This window comes from Pseudophryne corroboree, chromosome 4, assembly GCF_028390025.1.
Source record: "Pseudophryne corroboree isolate aPseCor3 chromosome 4, aPseCor3.hap2, whole genome shotgun sequence".
NCBI classification, from domain to species: domain Eukaryota; kingdom Metazoa; phylum Chordata; class Amphibia; order Anura; family Myobatrachidae; genus Pseudophryne; species Pseudophryne corroboree.
In genome coordinates this window covers 428,986,928-429,002,255 of record NC_086447.1, presented here as the reverse complement: position 1 = coordinate 429,002,255, position 15,328 = coordinate 428,986,928, and the positions used below count along the sequence as shown (strand labels likewise).

The following is a 15,328-nucleotide window of genomic DNA, read 5'->3' as shown; positions in this document are numbered from 1 at the left end:
TCGAGGGACTTAGGGGAGAGAAGTGAACTCACCTGCGTGCAGGATGGATTGGCTTCTTAGGCTACTGGACACCATTAGCTCCAGAGGGAGTCGGAACACAGGTCTCACCCTGGGGTTCGTCCCGGAGCCGCGCCGCCGACCCCCTTGCAGATGCCGAAAAGTGAAGAGGTCCAGAAACCGGCGGCAGAAGACTTTTCAGTCTTCATAAGGTAGCGCACAGCACTGCAGCTGTGCGCCATTGTTGTCAGCACACTTCATAGCAGCGGTCACTGAGGGTGCAGGGCGCTGGGGGGGGCGCCCTGGGCAGCAATGATAGTACCTTATTCTGGCTAAAAATACATCACATATAGCCCCTGGGGGCTATATGGATGTATTTAACCCCTGCCAGGTCTCAGAAAAACGGGAGAAGAAGCCCGCCAAAAAGGGGGCGGGGCCTATTCTCCTCAGCACACAGCGCCATTTTCCCTCACAGAAATGCTGGTGGGAAGGCTCCCAGGCTCTCCCCTGCACTGCACTACAGAAACAGGGTTAAAACAGAGAGGGGGGGCACTTATTTGGCGATATGACTATATATATTAAAATGCTATAAGGGAAAAACACTTATATAAAGGTTGTCCCTGTATAATTATAGCGTTTTTGGTGTGTGCTGGCAAACTCTCCCTCTGTCTCCCCAAAGGGCTAGTGGGGTCCTGTCCTCTATCAGAGCATTCCCTGTGTGTGTGCTGTGTGTCGGTACGTGTGTGTCGACATGTATGAGGACGATGTTGGTGAGGAGGCGGAGCAATTGCCTGCAATGGTGATGTCACTCTCTAGGGAGTCGACACCGGAATGGATGGCTTATTTAAGGAATTACGTGATAATGTCAACACGCTGCAAGGTCGGTTGACGACATGAGACGGCCGGCAAACCAATTAGTACCTGTCCAGGCGTCTCAAACACCGTCAGGGGCGTTAAAACGTCCTTTTACCTCAGTCGGTCGACACAGACACGGACACTGACTCCAGTGTCGACGGTGAAGAAACAAACGTATTTTCCTTTAGGGCCACACGTTACTTGTTAAGGGCAATGAAGGAGATGTTACATATTTCTGATACTACAAGTACCACAAAAAAGAGTATTATGTGGAGTGTGAAAAAACTACATGTGGTTTTTCCTGAATCAGATAAATTAAATGAAGTGTGTGATGATACGTGGGTTTCCCCCGATAGAAAATTATTGGCGGTATACCCTTTCCCGCCAGAAGTTATGGCGCGTTGGGAAACACCCCTTAGTGTGGATAAGGCGCTCACACGCTTATCAAAACAAGTGGCGTTACCGTCTCCAGATACGGCCGCCCTCAAGGAGCCAACTGATAGGAGGCTGGAAAATATCCTAAAAAGTATATACACACATACTGGTGTTATACTGCGACCAGCGATCGCCTCAGCCTGGATGGGCAGCGCTGGGGTGGCTTGGTCGGATTCCCTGACTGGAAATATTGATACCCTTGACAGGGACAGTATTTTATTGACTATAGAGCATTTAAAGGATGCATTTCTATATATGCGAGATGCACAGAGGGATATTTGCACTCTGGCATCAAGAGTAAGTGCGATGTCCATATCTGCCAGAAGATGTTTATGGACACGACAGTGGTCAGGTGATGCAGATTCCATACGGCACATGGAAGTATTGCCGTATAAAGGGGAGGAGTTATTTGGGGTCGGTCCATCGGACCTGGTGGCCACGGCAACAGCTGGAAAATCCACCTTTTTTACCCCAAGTCACATCTCAGCAGAAAAAGACATCGTCTTTTCAGCCTCAGTCCTTTCGTCCCCATAAGGGCAGGCGGGCAAAAGGCCAGTCATATCTGCCCAGGGATAGAGGTAAGGGAAGAAGACTGCAGCAGGCAGCCCATTCCCAGGAACAGAAGCCTTCCACCGCTTCTGCCAAGTCCTCAGCATGACGCTGGGGCCGTACAAACAGGTGCGGTGGGGGGTCGTCTCAAGAGTTTCAGCACGCAGTGGGTTCACTCGCAAGTGGACCCCTGGATCCTACAAGTAGTATCCCAGGGGTACAGATTGGAAATTCGAGACGTCTCCCCCTCGCAGGTTCCTGAAGTTTGCTTTACCAACGTCTCCCTCCGACAGGGAGGCAGTATTGGAAACAATTCACAAGCTGTATTCCCAGCAGGTGAAAATCAAAGTACCCCTCCTACAACAAGGAAAGGGGTATTATTCCACACTATATTGTGGTACTGAAGCCAGACGGCTCGGTGAGACCTATTCTAAATCTGAAATATTTGAACACTTACATACAAAGGTTCAAATCAAGATGGAGTCACTCAGAGCAGTGATAGCGAACCAGGAAGAAGGGGACTATATGGTGTCCCTGGACATCAAGGATGCTTACCTCCATGTCCCAATTTGCCCTTCTCACCAAGGGTACCTCAGGTTCGTGGTACAAAACTGTCACTATCAGTTTCAGACGCTGCCGTTTGGATTGTCCACGGCACCCCGGGTCTTTACCAAGGTAATGGCCGAAATGATGATTCTTCTTCAAAGAAAAGGCGTCTTAATTATCCCTTACTTGGACGATCTCCTGATAAGGGCAAGGTCCAGAGAACAGTTGGAGGTCGGAGTAGCACTATCTCAAGTAGTTCTACGACAGCACGGGTGGATTCTAAATATTCCAAAATCGCAGCTGTCTCCGACGACACGTCTGCTGTTCCTAGGGATGATTCTGGACACAGTCCAGAATAAGGTGTTTCTCCCGGAGGAGAAAGCCAGGGAGTTATCCGAGCTAGTCAGGAACCTCCTAAAACCAGGAAAAGTGTCAGTGCATCATTGCACAAGGGTCCTGGGAAAAATGGTGGCTTCTTACGAAGCGATTCCATTCGGCAGATTTCACGCAAGAACTTTTCAGTGGGATCTGCTGGAAATAACCCTGTCTCCAAGGACAAGGGTGTCTCTTCTGTGGTGGCTGCAGAGTGCTCATCTACTAAAGGGCCACAGATTCGGCATTCAGGACTGGGTCCTGGTGACCACGGATGCCAGCCTGAAAGGCTGGGGAGCAGTCACACAAGGAAAAAATTTCCAGGGAGTGTGATCAAGTCTGGAGACTTCTCTCCACATAAATATACTGGAGCTAAGAGCAATTTACAATGCTCTAAGCTTAGCAAGACCTCTGCTTCAAGGTCAGCCGGTATTGATCCAGTGGGACAACATCACGGCAGTCGCCCACGTAAACAGACAGGGCGGCACAAGAAGCAGGAGGACAATGGCAGAAACTGCAAGGATTCTTCGCTGGGCGGAAAATCATGTGATAGCACTGTCAGCAGTGTTCATTCCGGGAGTGGACAACTGGGAAGCAGACTTCCTCAGCACGACCTCCACCCGGGAGAGTGGGGACTTCATCGGGAAGTCTTCCACATGATTGTGAACCGTTGGGAAAGACCAAAGGTGGACATGATGGCGTCCCGCCTGAACAAAAAACTGGACAGGTATTGCGCCAGGTCAAGAGACCCTCAGGCAATAGCTGTGGACGTTCTGGTAACACCGTGGGTGTACCAGTCGGTGTATGTGTTCCCTCCTCTGCTTCTCATACCTAAGGTACTGAGAATTATAAGACGTAGAGGAGTAAGAACTATACTCGTGGCTCCGGATTGGCCAAGAAGGACTTGGTACCCGGAACTTCAAGAGATGCTCACAGAGGACTCATGGCCTCTGCCGCTAAGAAGGAACTTGCTTCAGCAAGTACCATGTCTGTTCCAAGACTTAGCGCGGCTGCGTTTGACGGCATGGCGGTTGAACGCCGGATCCTAAGGGAAAAAGGCATTCCGGAAGAGGTCATTCCTACCCTGGTCAAAGCCAGGAAGGAGGTGACCGCACAACATTATCACCACATGTGGCGAAAATATGTTGCGTGGTGTGAGGCCAGGAAGGCCCCACGAAGAAATTTCAACTCGGTCGATTCCTGCATTTCCTGCAAACAGGAGTGTCTATGGGCCTCAAATTGGGGTCCATTAAGGTTCAAATTTCGGCCCTGTCGATTTTCTTCCAGAAAGAATTGGCTTCAGTTCCTGAAGTCCAGAAGTTTGTCAAGGGAGTACTGCATAAACAACCCCCTTTTGTGCCTCCAGTGGCACTGTGGGATCTCAACGTAGTTCTGGGATTCCTCAAATCACATTGGTTTAAACCGCTCAAATCTGTGGATTTGAAATATCTCACATGGAAAGTGACCATGATGTTGGCCCTGGCCTCGGCCAGGCGAGTGTCAAAATTGGCGGCTTTGTCTCACAAAAGCCCATATCTGATTGTCCATTCGGACAGGGCAGAGCTGCGGACTCGTCCCCAGTTTCTCCCTAAGGTGGTGTCAGCGTTTCACCTGAACCAGCTTATTGTGGTACCTGCGGCTACTAGGGACTTGGAGGACTCCAAGTTGCTAGATGTTGTCAGGGCCCTGAAAATATAGGTTTCCAGGACGGCTGGAGTCAGGAAAACTGACTTGCTGTTATCCTGTATGCACCCAACAAACTGGGTGCTCTTGCTTCTAAGCAGACGATTGCTAGTTGGATGTGTAGTACAATTCAGCTTGCACATTCTGTGGCAGGCCTGCCACAGCCAAAATATGTAAATGCCCATTCCACAAGGAAGGTGGGCTCATCTTGGGCGGCTGCCCGAGGGGTCTCGGCTTTTCAACTTTGCCGAGCTGCTACTTGGTCAGGGGCACACCCTGGCTGAGGAGGACCTGGAGTTCTCTCACTCGGTGCTGCAGAGTCATCCGCACTCTCCCGCCCGTTTGGGAGCTTTGGTATAATCCCCATGGTCCTGACGGAGTCCCCAGCATCCACTTAGGACGTCAGAGAAAATAAGAATTTACTTACCGATAATTCTATTTCTCGTAGTCCGTAGTGGATGCTGGGCGCCCATCCCAAGTGCGGATTGTCTGCAATACTTGTACATAGTTATTGTTACAAAAATCGGGTTATTATTGTTGTGAGCCATCTTTTCAGAGGCTCCGCTGTTATCATGCTGTTAACTGGGTTCAGATCACAGGTTGTACAGTGTGATTGGTGTGGCTGGTATGAGTCTTACCCGGGATTCAAAATCCTTCCTTATTGTGTACGCTCGTCCGGGCACAGTATCCTGACTGAGGCTTGGAGGGGGGTCATAGGGGGAGGAGCCAGTGCACACCACCTGATCCTAAAGCTTTTACTTTTGTGCCCTGTCTCCTGCGGAGCCGCTATTCCCCATGGTCCTGACGGAGTCCCCAGCATCCACTACGGACTACGAGAAATAGAATTATCGGTAAGTAAATTCTTATTTTCTGCCAGGAGAGTATTATGGACTCTCTGCAGTGGACAGGTGATGCAGATTCTAAAAAACACATGGAGGTTTTGCCTTATAAGGGTGAGGAACTATTTGGGGACGGTCTCTCGGACCTCGTATCCACAGCAACTGCTGGGAAGTCGACTTTTTTGCCTCAGGTTCCCTCACAGCCTAAGAAAGCACCGTATTATCAAATGCAGTCCTTTTGGCCTCAGAAAGGCAAGCGGGTCAGAGGAGCATCCTTTCTGGCCAGAGGCAAGGGTAGAGGAAGGAAGCTGCACCAGGCAGCCAGTTCCCAGGAACAAAAATCCTCCCCTGCTTCCACTAAGTCCACCGCATGACGTTGGGGCCAGGTGCGGTGGGGGCGCGTCTCCGAAACTTCAGCAACCAGTGGGTTCGCTCACAAGTGGATCTATGGGTTGTACAAATTGTATCTCAGGGATACAAGCTGGAGTTCGAGGCGACTCCCCCTCGCCGTTACCTCAAATCAGCCTTGCCAGCTGCTCCCAGGGAAAGGGAGGTAGTACTGGCGGCAATTCACAAGCTGTACCTCCAGCAGGTGATAATCAAGGTCCCCCTCCTTCAACAGGGCAGGGGTTACTATTCCACAATGTTTGTGGTACCGAAACCGGACGGTTCGGTGAGACCCATCCTGAATTTAAAATCCTTGAACACTTATATAAAGAAGTTCAAGTTCAAAATGGAATCGCTCAGGGCGGTTATTGCAAGCCTGGAAGAGGGGGATCTTATGGTGTCGCTGGACATCAAGGATGCTTACTTGCATGTCCCCATTTTCCCACCTCACCAGGAGTACCTCAGGTTTGTGGTACAGAACTGTCATTACCATCGTTCCGGATTGGCCAAGAAGAACTTGGTACCCAGAACTACAAGAAATTATCTCAGAGGACCCATGGCCTCTGCCTCTCAGACAGGTCCTGTTACAGCAGGGGCCCTGTCTGTTCCAAGACTTACCGCGGCTGCGTTTGACGGCATGGCGGTTGATCGCCGCATCCTAGCGGAAAAGGGCATTCCGGATGAAGTTATTCCTACGCTGATAAAGGCTAGGAAAGACGTGACAGCAAAACATTATCACCGTATATGGCGAAAATATGTTACTTGGTGTGAGGCCAGGAAGGCCCCTACAGAGGAATTCCAGCTGGGTCGATTCCTGCACTTCCTACAGTCAGGAGTGACTATGGGCCTAAAATTAGGATCCATAAAGGTCCAGATTTCGGCCCTATCTATTTTCTTTCAAAAAGAACTGGCTTCACTGCCTGAAGTTCAGACGTTTGTTAAGGGAGTGCTGCATATTCAGCCCCCTTTTGTGCCTCCAGTGGCACCTTGGGATCTTAACGTTGTGTTGGATTTCCTGAAATCACACTGGTTTGAGCCACTTAAGACCGTGGAGCTAAAGTATCTCACGTGGAAGGTGGTCATGCTGTTGGCCTTGGCTTCAGCTAGGCGTGTGTCAGAATTGGCGGCTTTGTCATGTAAAAGCCCGTATCTGATCTTCCATATGGACAGGGCAGAATTGAGGACTCGTCCCCAATTTCTCCCAAAGGTGGTATCAGCGTTTCATTTGAACCAACCTATTGTGGTGCCTGCGGCTTCTCGGGACTTGGAGGCTTCCAAGTTACTGGACGTAGTCAGGGCTTTGAAAATCTATGTAGCCAGGACGGCTGAAGTCAGGAAAACTGACTCGCTGTTTATCCTGCATGCACCCAACAAACTGGGTGCTCCGGCTTCAAAGCAAACAATTGCGCGCTGGATCTGTAACACGATTCAGCAAGCTCATTCTGCGGCAGGGTTACCGCATCCTAAATCAGTAAAAGCCCATTCCACAAGGAAGGTGGGCTCTTCTTGGGCGGCTGCCCAGGGGTCTCGGCTTTACAGCTTTGCCGAGCAGCTACTTGGTCGGGTTCAAACACATTTGCTAAGTTCTACAAGTTTGATACCCTGGCTGAGGAGGACCTTGCCTTTGCTCATTCGGTGCTGCAGAGTCATCCGCACTCTCCCGCCCGTTTGGGAGCTTTGGTATAATCCCCATGGTCCTTACGGAGTTCCCAGCATCCACTAGGACGTCAGAGAAAATAAGCATTTACTCACCGGTAATTCTATTTCTCGTAGTCCGTAGTGGATGCTGGGCGCCCGTCCCAAGTGCGGACTCTCTGCAATACATGTATATAGTTATTGCTTAACTCAAGGGTTATTGTTATGAGCCATCTGTTACTGAGGCTCAGTTGTTGTTTCATACTGTTAACTGGGTATGGTTATCACAAGTTGTACAGTGTGGCTGGTATGAGTCTTACCCTGGATTCCAAATCCTTTCCTTGTTGTGTCAGCTCTTCCGGGCACAGTTTCCTTAACTGAGGTCTGGAGGAGGGGCATAGAGGGAGGAGCCAGTGCACAGCAGATGGTACCTAATCTTTCTTTTAGAGTGCCCAGTCTCCTGCGGAGCCCGTCTATTCCCCATGGTCCTTACGGAGTTCCCAGCATCCACTACGGACTACGAGAAATAGAATTACCGGTGAGTAAATTCTTCTTATTATTATTAACCTTTATTTATAAGGTATCACAAATTTTTTCAGCATGGTACCTAGCAAAGATACAAAACTGGGTAAACAGAATAAACACAAACCTAATTACAGATATGGGAATGTACTAATTAGCTGAGCGTTTTTGTCCCCTTCTCCTAGAGCAGAGGTGGGGAAGCTTTGACCCTCCAGCTGTTGTTGAACTACACATACCAGCATGCCTTGCTACAATTTTGCTATTTGGCCATGCTAAAACTGTTGCAGGGCATGCTGGGATGTGTAGTTCAACAACAGCTGGAGGGCCGAAGGTTCCCCATCCCTGTCCTAGAGCCACTAAGGGGGAGGGCCCTGCTCACAAGAGCTTACATTCTAAAGGGGAAGAGAAGGAGTGGGGTTGTTGGGAGAAACAAGGCTAAAAATGTGGGAGGGAAGCCTGAAGTGGGTTTTGAGGAAATGTTTGAAGCAGTTGATGTAGGTGAAAAGTCTAATAAAATGAGGGAGAGCATTCTGAAGGTTAGGGGCAGCACAGAAGATTGGAGGCGGAATTAAGAGGCAGTATTCAGTGGGGAGAAAAGGAGGTTGTTGCTCCATGATTGGAGAGGGCGGAAGGGGGTGTGAGGAAAATCAGGTTGGAGATTTAGATAGAAGTGGAGATTGAAGGTTAGGTTGAGAAACTTAAACTGGGTTCTGTAGGGCATAGTGTGCCATAGGAGGGATTGACAGAAACAAAGCACGATAAAAGAAGAATCGGTCTACTTAAGACGAGTGACAGTGGGGCAATGGAAAAGTGTTTTAGAGAGGGTGGAAGAGGAGCATTCTAGAGATGTTTTGGAGATGGAACTGACAAAAGTGTGTAAGTGACTGAATGTGAGGAGTGAATCAAGGATGATGCCCAGGCAGTGAACTTGATGAACTGTGTAGAGATTTGTTTTTTCGACATTGCGAGATGAAGACACAAGAAGGATGGAAGACCATGAGCTCAGACTTAATTAATATTAAGCTTTACAAAGAGTTGAGTCATTCAAGAGGAAATAGAATTTATACAGTTTGAAATGAGTGAGAGGAGGGAAGGGGAGAGGTCTGGGTAGGAAAGGTAGAGCTGGTTATCAGTATATAGATGGTACTGAAGACTGAAAGAGCTGACCAGTTCAGCAAATGAGCATGTGGGTGAAAAGAGTAGAGAGCCTAGGACACATACAGGGGGGCAGGAGGAACGGTTAGAAAGATAAGAGATTTCCTGCCTGATAAATTATTTTTTGTAGGTGAAATCCATGGTGAAGGGAGAGGGGAGGTGAAGGGTAGCAAAGAGTCACTGGGGTTGGAGGATTGGGAAGTACTGTATGGCTAGAGCGAGGGCTGAACAAAATGAAGAAAGACAAAATAAATATGAAGTGAAGAAACTCTGCAAGAGTGGAACTTCCTCCACAGGAGTTCAGCAGTACTGGAGCATTTTTGGAAGAATCTGGTCAGTTTGGAGTGCCAGAGTTGGGGTTTGTTTCATCGGAAGCTCACTGAAGTGGATGCAGCTGGTGAGTTGTGGATGGAAACAAGAGTGAGGTTGTACAGGATAACAGCCTGGTCAGGACAGGGCAGATGAGTTATGAGAGAGGAACGATTAGAGCCAGGAGGAGAATGAAGTCGGGTTAAGATTGTTGAAATTGTGCTTGATGCCCAAGGATTTGGGAGCAGGTGAGAGAATGTGGAAAAGGAAAGTTTGATAAGTCAAAAATGTTGCAGGAGAAAATGAGGTCAAGGGAGTGTCCAGAGCTTTGCGAGGTGAAGGATGACCATTGCTGCAGTCCAAAGGAGGATGTGAGTGGGTGAAGTTTGGAGATAGCAGAGTTTGATGGGTTGACAATGGGGTGTCACGCCTGAGGTCTGACTGACCAGTGCAGATCTCAAGCGTAGGGGCTGAACGGAATGTGAAGCTGGGAGCTTTATTAAAGTTCTGGTACATAACCAAGATGTGGTGTACTTGAGCGTAGGCCCGAAGGTGTGACCAGAATGGAGGAGAATGTAAATAAAAATAAGTCTTTTATTCAACACGCCAGGTGGTACAGATAGTGGCAGATGGTAATAGACTTAATAATCAGTATCACAGATAAGGCAGTAACATAGGCATAGGTAATGTGGTAGCAGATGGAACATCGATGGTAAGATGTAATATCGGATGCTGTTTGAACCACTGATGAAGTCCCAATATAAATGAGTACATAATGTTACTGACCACTGGAGATGTGAAGGATACCGATGGAGCTGGAGATCGATGGCGGAGCACCGATGGAGCTGGAGATCGATGGCGGAGCACCGATGGAGCTGGAGATCGATGGCGGAGCACCGATGGAGCTGGAGATCGATGGCGGAGCACCGATGGAGCTGGAGATCGATGGCGGAGCACCGATGGAGCTGGAGATCGATGGCGGAGCACCGATGGAGCTGGAGATCGATGGCTGAGCACCGATGGAGCTGGAGATCGATGGCGGAGCACCGATGGAGCTGGAGATCGATGGCGGAGCACCGATGGAGCTGGAGATTGATGGCGGAGCACCGATGGAGCTGGAGATTGATGGCGGAGCACCGATGGAGCTGGAGATCGATGGCGGAGCACCGATGGAGCTGGAGATCGATGGCGGAGCACCGATGGAGCTGGAGATCGATGGCGGAGCACCGATGGAGCTGGAGATCGATGGCGGAGCACCGATGGAGCTGGAGATCGATGGCGGAGCACCGATGGAGCTGGAGATCGATGGCGGAGCACCGATGGAGCTAGAGATCGATGGCGGAGCACCGATGGAGCAGAGCTGCAAGCAGGTTGGAATCTCCTGGAGCATGGTAACCTGGAAGCAGCTGAACGCAAACAACCATACCGGGTATGACAATCATAGCACTGGCCACAGGAAGCCTTGATTCAGGATACTTAAACCTGCTGGGAAGCAGGGATTGGCTGGGCAATCAGCTGGACAGCAGGATGCTTCGGATAGGCTCAGACAGTCACATGATTGGCTGTGCTGCAGTCAGGTGATCAGGACTTGTCACAGCAGTACTCCAGAATTAGGCTCTGATGTGGATTGAGGCCTAGTAGGCCCAAACACTAGGAAGCAGACATTATGCTGAGAGAGCTATGCAGGAACAACATGTATAGACCTTACTGCCAGCTGGGTGTGATGAACAGAGAGCCCGGTTGCTGAACACTGGATCTTGGCAATTACTCACACAGAGGAATTCCTACTGATGCTAATCGGCAAGTAATCAAGACTGTAGTTAGTATGTGGAGCAGATGCAAGTTTGCAGAATATGCTGAGGTAAGTCACAGAACATAAGAAATTCAGTCAGGATTGTGACATGGGGATGTTGAATCCCTGAGGATGAGGAAGTGAAGGTAAAAGAAAAGGAAGAGGGGGAGCTCTGCTGCAAATGTGGATAGAGTGATCAGGGCCAGTAAAAAAAAAAAAAATTATGTTTGAGTTTCTATTATTATTTCAATACTTGTATATAATTTTTTATAATCAAATCTGAGTCCGTTCATATATCACATTAACCCTCTAATATTTGTATCAATATATTTTATTCAAATTAACTTGATAATTGATATTGTATTACCTATATTTTTTTGTTTTTACATATGAGATTTTATCAGTATATAACAGGGTGGCAGCATTTGGTTTTATCTAAAACAAACACACCTACTAATATCATAATACTGTTTAAATATCAAGAACCCTAATAATTTTGTTGTACGTGGGGGGAAAAAAGGAATGGTTGGGGTGCAGGGAAACAGGAACAGTAGGTGGTAATGGCAAATGTAAGTAGTAGCTGGGGGATAGCTGAGAGGGAAACAGACTTTTGGGGGGGATTTGGGGGGGGGGGGGGGGGGAAGGTGGGGTAAAGGGAGTACATTTGGCTAAAAACTTACCAAGAACTGAGGACAAGATTTGATGAGTATGATTTGATGATTATGCTCATTGAATGGAGGAGGAGCAGAGGTCATGGGGTGCGCAGCAAGTGACACTGGAAGAGCTGCGCCTCTTACACACTTAGAGTGTCTGCATGCACTCTGGGGAGTATATTCACAAAAGTGCAGGTTTTTAAAAGTGGAGATGTTGCCCATAGCAACTAATCAGATTCTAGCTATTATCTACTAGAAGGTGCTACATGAATGCTAAGTAGAATTTGTTTGACTGCTATGGGCAACATCTCCACCTCTAAAAACCCACACGTTAGTAAATACACCACTGGGAATAGGCATCATTCTGTAGTAGCTCCAGTCATCTTAATGATGTTCCGCAACCAGAGAACAAATAGACAGTCCCAGTCATGGCAGCATGCCCTGTTTCTGGGCGGCATAAGGAACACACACTCAACTCTCTAGTCCCTTGTTGGCTGCTTATGTTAATGATGCCGTGTAGGTTCCTCATCTAGACCTGGTGACCTTCTACTGGTATCGGTATAGGTGTTCAGTAGGTGCCGATTTTCAGCTGTTGGAGTGCCCTAGGAAGGGTAAGACTGTTTCTCAGTACTTCCCCCAGGGTTATTGGTGTCCAGCCTGCATTACTGTTTTCCATTTAAGGTACTGCAATTGATGGCCTAACAATCATCAGATAACCATTGGGTCATGGCTGTACATGTGCACACCGTGGATGCTCATGTGAACACCTTCACCACCAATGTGTACCATCCGATACATTCCCATTGATGGTAAAACCACTGACCATCGCCAGTAAGCCACTGATTATTGCTAACCCATTGATAGTAATGGTCAACTCTAACTTGCCTAAAACAAATCTCCGAAGCAAACCCGACATGTCTGACATAAAGGGTTTGTGCCTTAAAGCATAAAAATTGGAAATCTTGAGCACATCTTATGTTCATATTAAATGTATGTGTAGCCTATCATTGGGTTTCTCTTGTTACCTGTTCAGATTTTAACATTCATTTTATGAACCTTTCAGAGTGGGAAAAGGAAGAATTAGAAAAAAGGAGAAAAGAGGCCTCGTTAGATCAGAATAATCTTGTAAAAGAAGAAAACCTTAACAGAACCGAAGAAGAGAGGCTTAGAAAGAAGCTCTTGCTTGCAAAGATGTTTGAAATTGATAGAGCGAACCAAGACTCCTTTTACTCGGATTCCTCTAAACCCCTTTCTCCAACACATCTTCTTGATACACCATTTAAAGTGGACACAACAAATACAAAGCAAAAAACATACAAGTTCTCGGAGCCAACTGAAAAATTGTTTAATGGGCTTCCAGTCCAGTCCGAAAGAGATTTAACGACTCGTAAAGGTGTAGAATCCTTTGGGGACTTTAAATTTGGAACTTATACTCCTTCTTTTGGAAGTGGAAAACCAGCTGCTCCCAATCAAAAGAAAGATGTATCAGAGGATCATATAATAATAACTAATTCCAAGCTGGACATACAGAAAGAAAAAAAATCTAGTTTAATGGAGGAGCTTTTTGGCAACAGTTCTAACACTACTCTACCTTCCATTCCTAAAGTCAATGACCAAAGTAGTTTCGCTTTAAGCAACAGCAAAGTTACAAACCACAACTCCAGCAATAGTCTTCTTTTGGAACAAAACATCAGTGGAACAGGAAAAGTTCCTTACCAGTTTTCTGGTGATGGGAAAAATATAAGCTCCAGCAGACACCGCTTGCAGCATGCACCAGGAAGGGCCGTAGTAAAAGCGGTTGACTCTGTAGAAGATGAAATTGAAGAGGTAGTGTTGTAGGAACATTACTTAAATGTATTAATATTGAACAGAAATATTATTTAACTTCTTATTTGTAAACCGCTTCCAAACATCTGTTGTTGCATTTTGTATACTGATGTTTTATTTATTGATATTCTTTTATACAGTGTAGTTTAACAAATGATTTTCAGGTATCAAAACATACTAACTACGGTATTTGTGTGTAATTATTGATTCTTTAATTGGAATATGAACACTGTAATTACATAGAGAGATTCGGAAATATGACAGTCACTTTTACTTAGACTTCATTTAAGTGTGTTTCATCCTCTTTAAATAATGTAATTTTATTAAATTCTTAATGATCATCCACCATACAACTCTTCATGTGATATATGCAGCAGATGCTCTATCTTGTCACCTAACATGAAATATTTTTGTACCTTATATAATTTAAATAATAGGATATTTATTTTAAAATACTACCAAAAGAAAGCCAGAATCTATAATAGGAAAAAGTATAGAGGGTTATTGTATAAAGTACAGTATGGTCAAATAAGAACCGTGTTTAGGCAAAACCAGACTTTATCTTTTTTTTTCAGTATTTGATGTTTCACAAAACATTGTTCAATTTTTTTTTTGTTTTAATAAAAAAAAATTTCATGTAAAAAAATTTAATTTCAAATTCCTCATACTGTCCCTTACAGGGCGGAATGTTATGAAGACGGTTTGGTGGCTGCGTGAGATGCCGGTCGAACTCATACTTTTTTAATTTGGGGGCAATCTTTTACAAGGCTAAACCATGTCGTGTAAATAATTGTCCCTTCAAAAAAACTCTGGCATCCTGCACGGCCGTTGAACTCTGACTTCGTTACATCCTGGCATCATTGTCAATTTAACCTTAATTTACTTAAGGTTAGCACTTTAGTTATGCTGCATATTGAAGTACTTAATTTTGTCTTATTTTGTTTTTGTCCCCCGACCCCAATGGAACATGTAAACAGATGTGGCCACAATTTTAGGCATGATTTTACTCGCTTGTAGCTCATTTCCAAAGTCTAATGAATAAATAAATTGAAAAAAAAATGTATTCTCGGTTTAACTAGAATATATTATTATAGAGATTTAGAATTTAAAAAAAACAAAAACATTTCGTTATCAAGGATTGAATCGGTTTATCTTCTTTTATAAAGGCTATTGACATTATAAAATATTGCCTAATTATAGGATATTTATTCTACACCTGTCAAACTTACATAATAGTTGTATTGCAAAATTGTTTAATAATGAATGTTTATTTAAAAAGAAAACATAAAAAAAATACACTCCAACACGCCAGGTTTTTCCTTCAATTTTTAAGCCTTTATTTAATTTTGCTTTTGCCAATTACCATGAGCTGTGGAGGTTGATGTTCAGTCAGTGAAAAATAGAGAAGTGGAGATTTGCCTCTTGCAGCCAATCAGCTTCAGGGTAGCATTTATCAAGTACATTCTATAAAATTATAAGTACAAGCTCATTGGCTGCTATGGGCAACGTTTCCACTGCTTGATACATCAACCTCTTGGTTTGCTACATTGTACATATATGTTACTGGAAGATTTGTCGTAAAGTCAAATGCCTTAAAACTGTATTGGAGCGCTATATATATATATATATATATATATATATATATATACACATACATACATACATACATACATACATACATACATACATACATACATACATATTGAGTATCCCTTATCCAAAACGCTTGGGACCAGGGGTATTTTGGATATCGGACTTTTTCCACATTTTGG

The 15,328-nt window shown here is 45.8% G+C and overlaps 1 protein-coding gene across 4 annotated transcripts in view; it reads left to right on the top strand.

Annotated features, from left to right (window-relative positions):
• The window catches only part of LCA5 (lebercilin LCA5), an 87,857-nt gene extending 73,655 nt beyond the window's left edge, over nt 1-14,202 (top strand). For all 4 annotated transcript variants that reach the window (XM_063916866.1, XM_063916864.1, XM_063916863.1 and 1 more), the window contains one exon: nt 12,793-14,202. In XM_063916866.1, the coding sequence (XP_063772936.1) occupies nt 12,793-13,568 (776 nt within the window). In that variant the 3' untranslated portion in view covers nt 13,569-14,202. The remainder of the gene's footprint in view (nt 1-12,792) is intronic.
• Nucleotides 14,203-15,328: the final 1,126 nt, after the last annotated feature.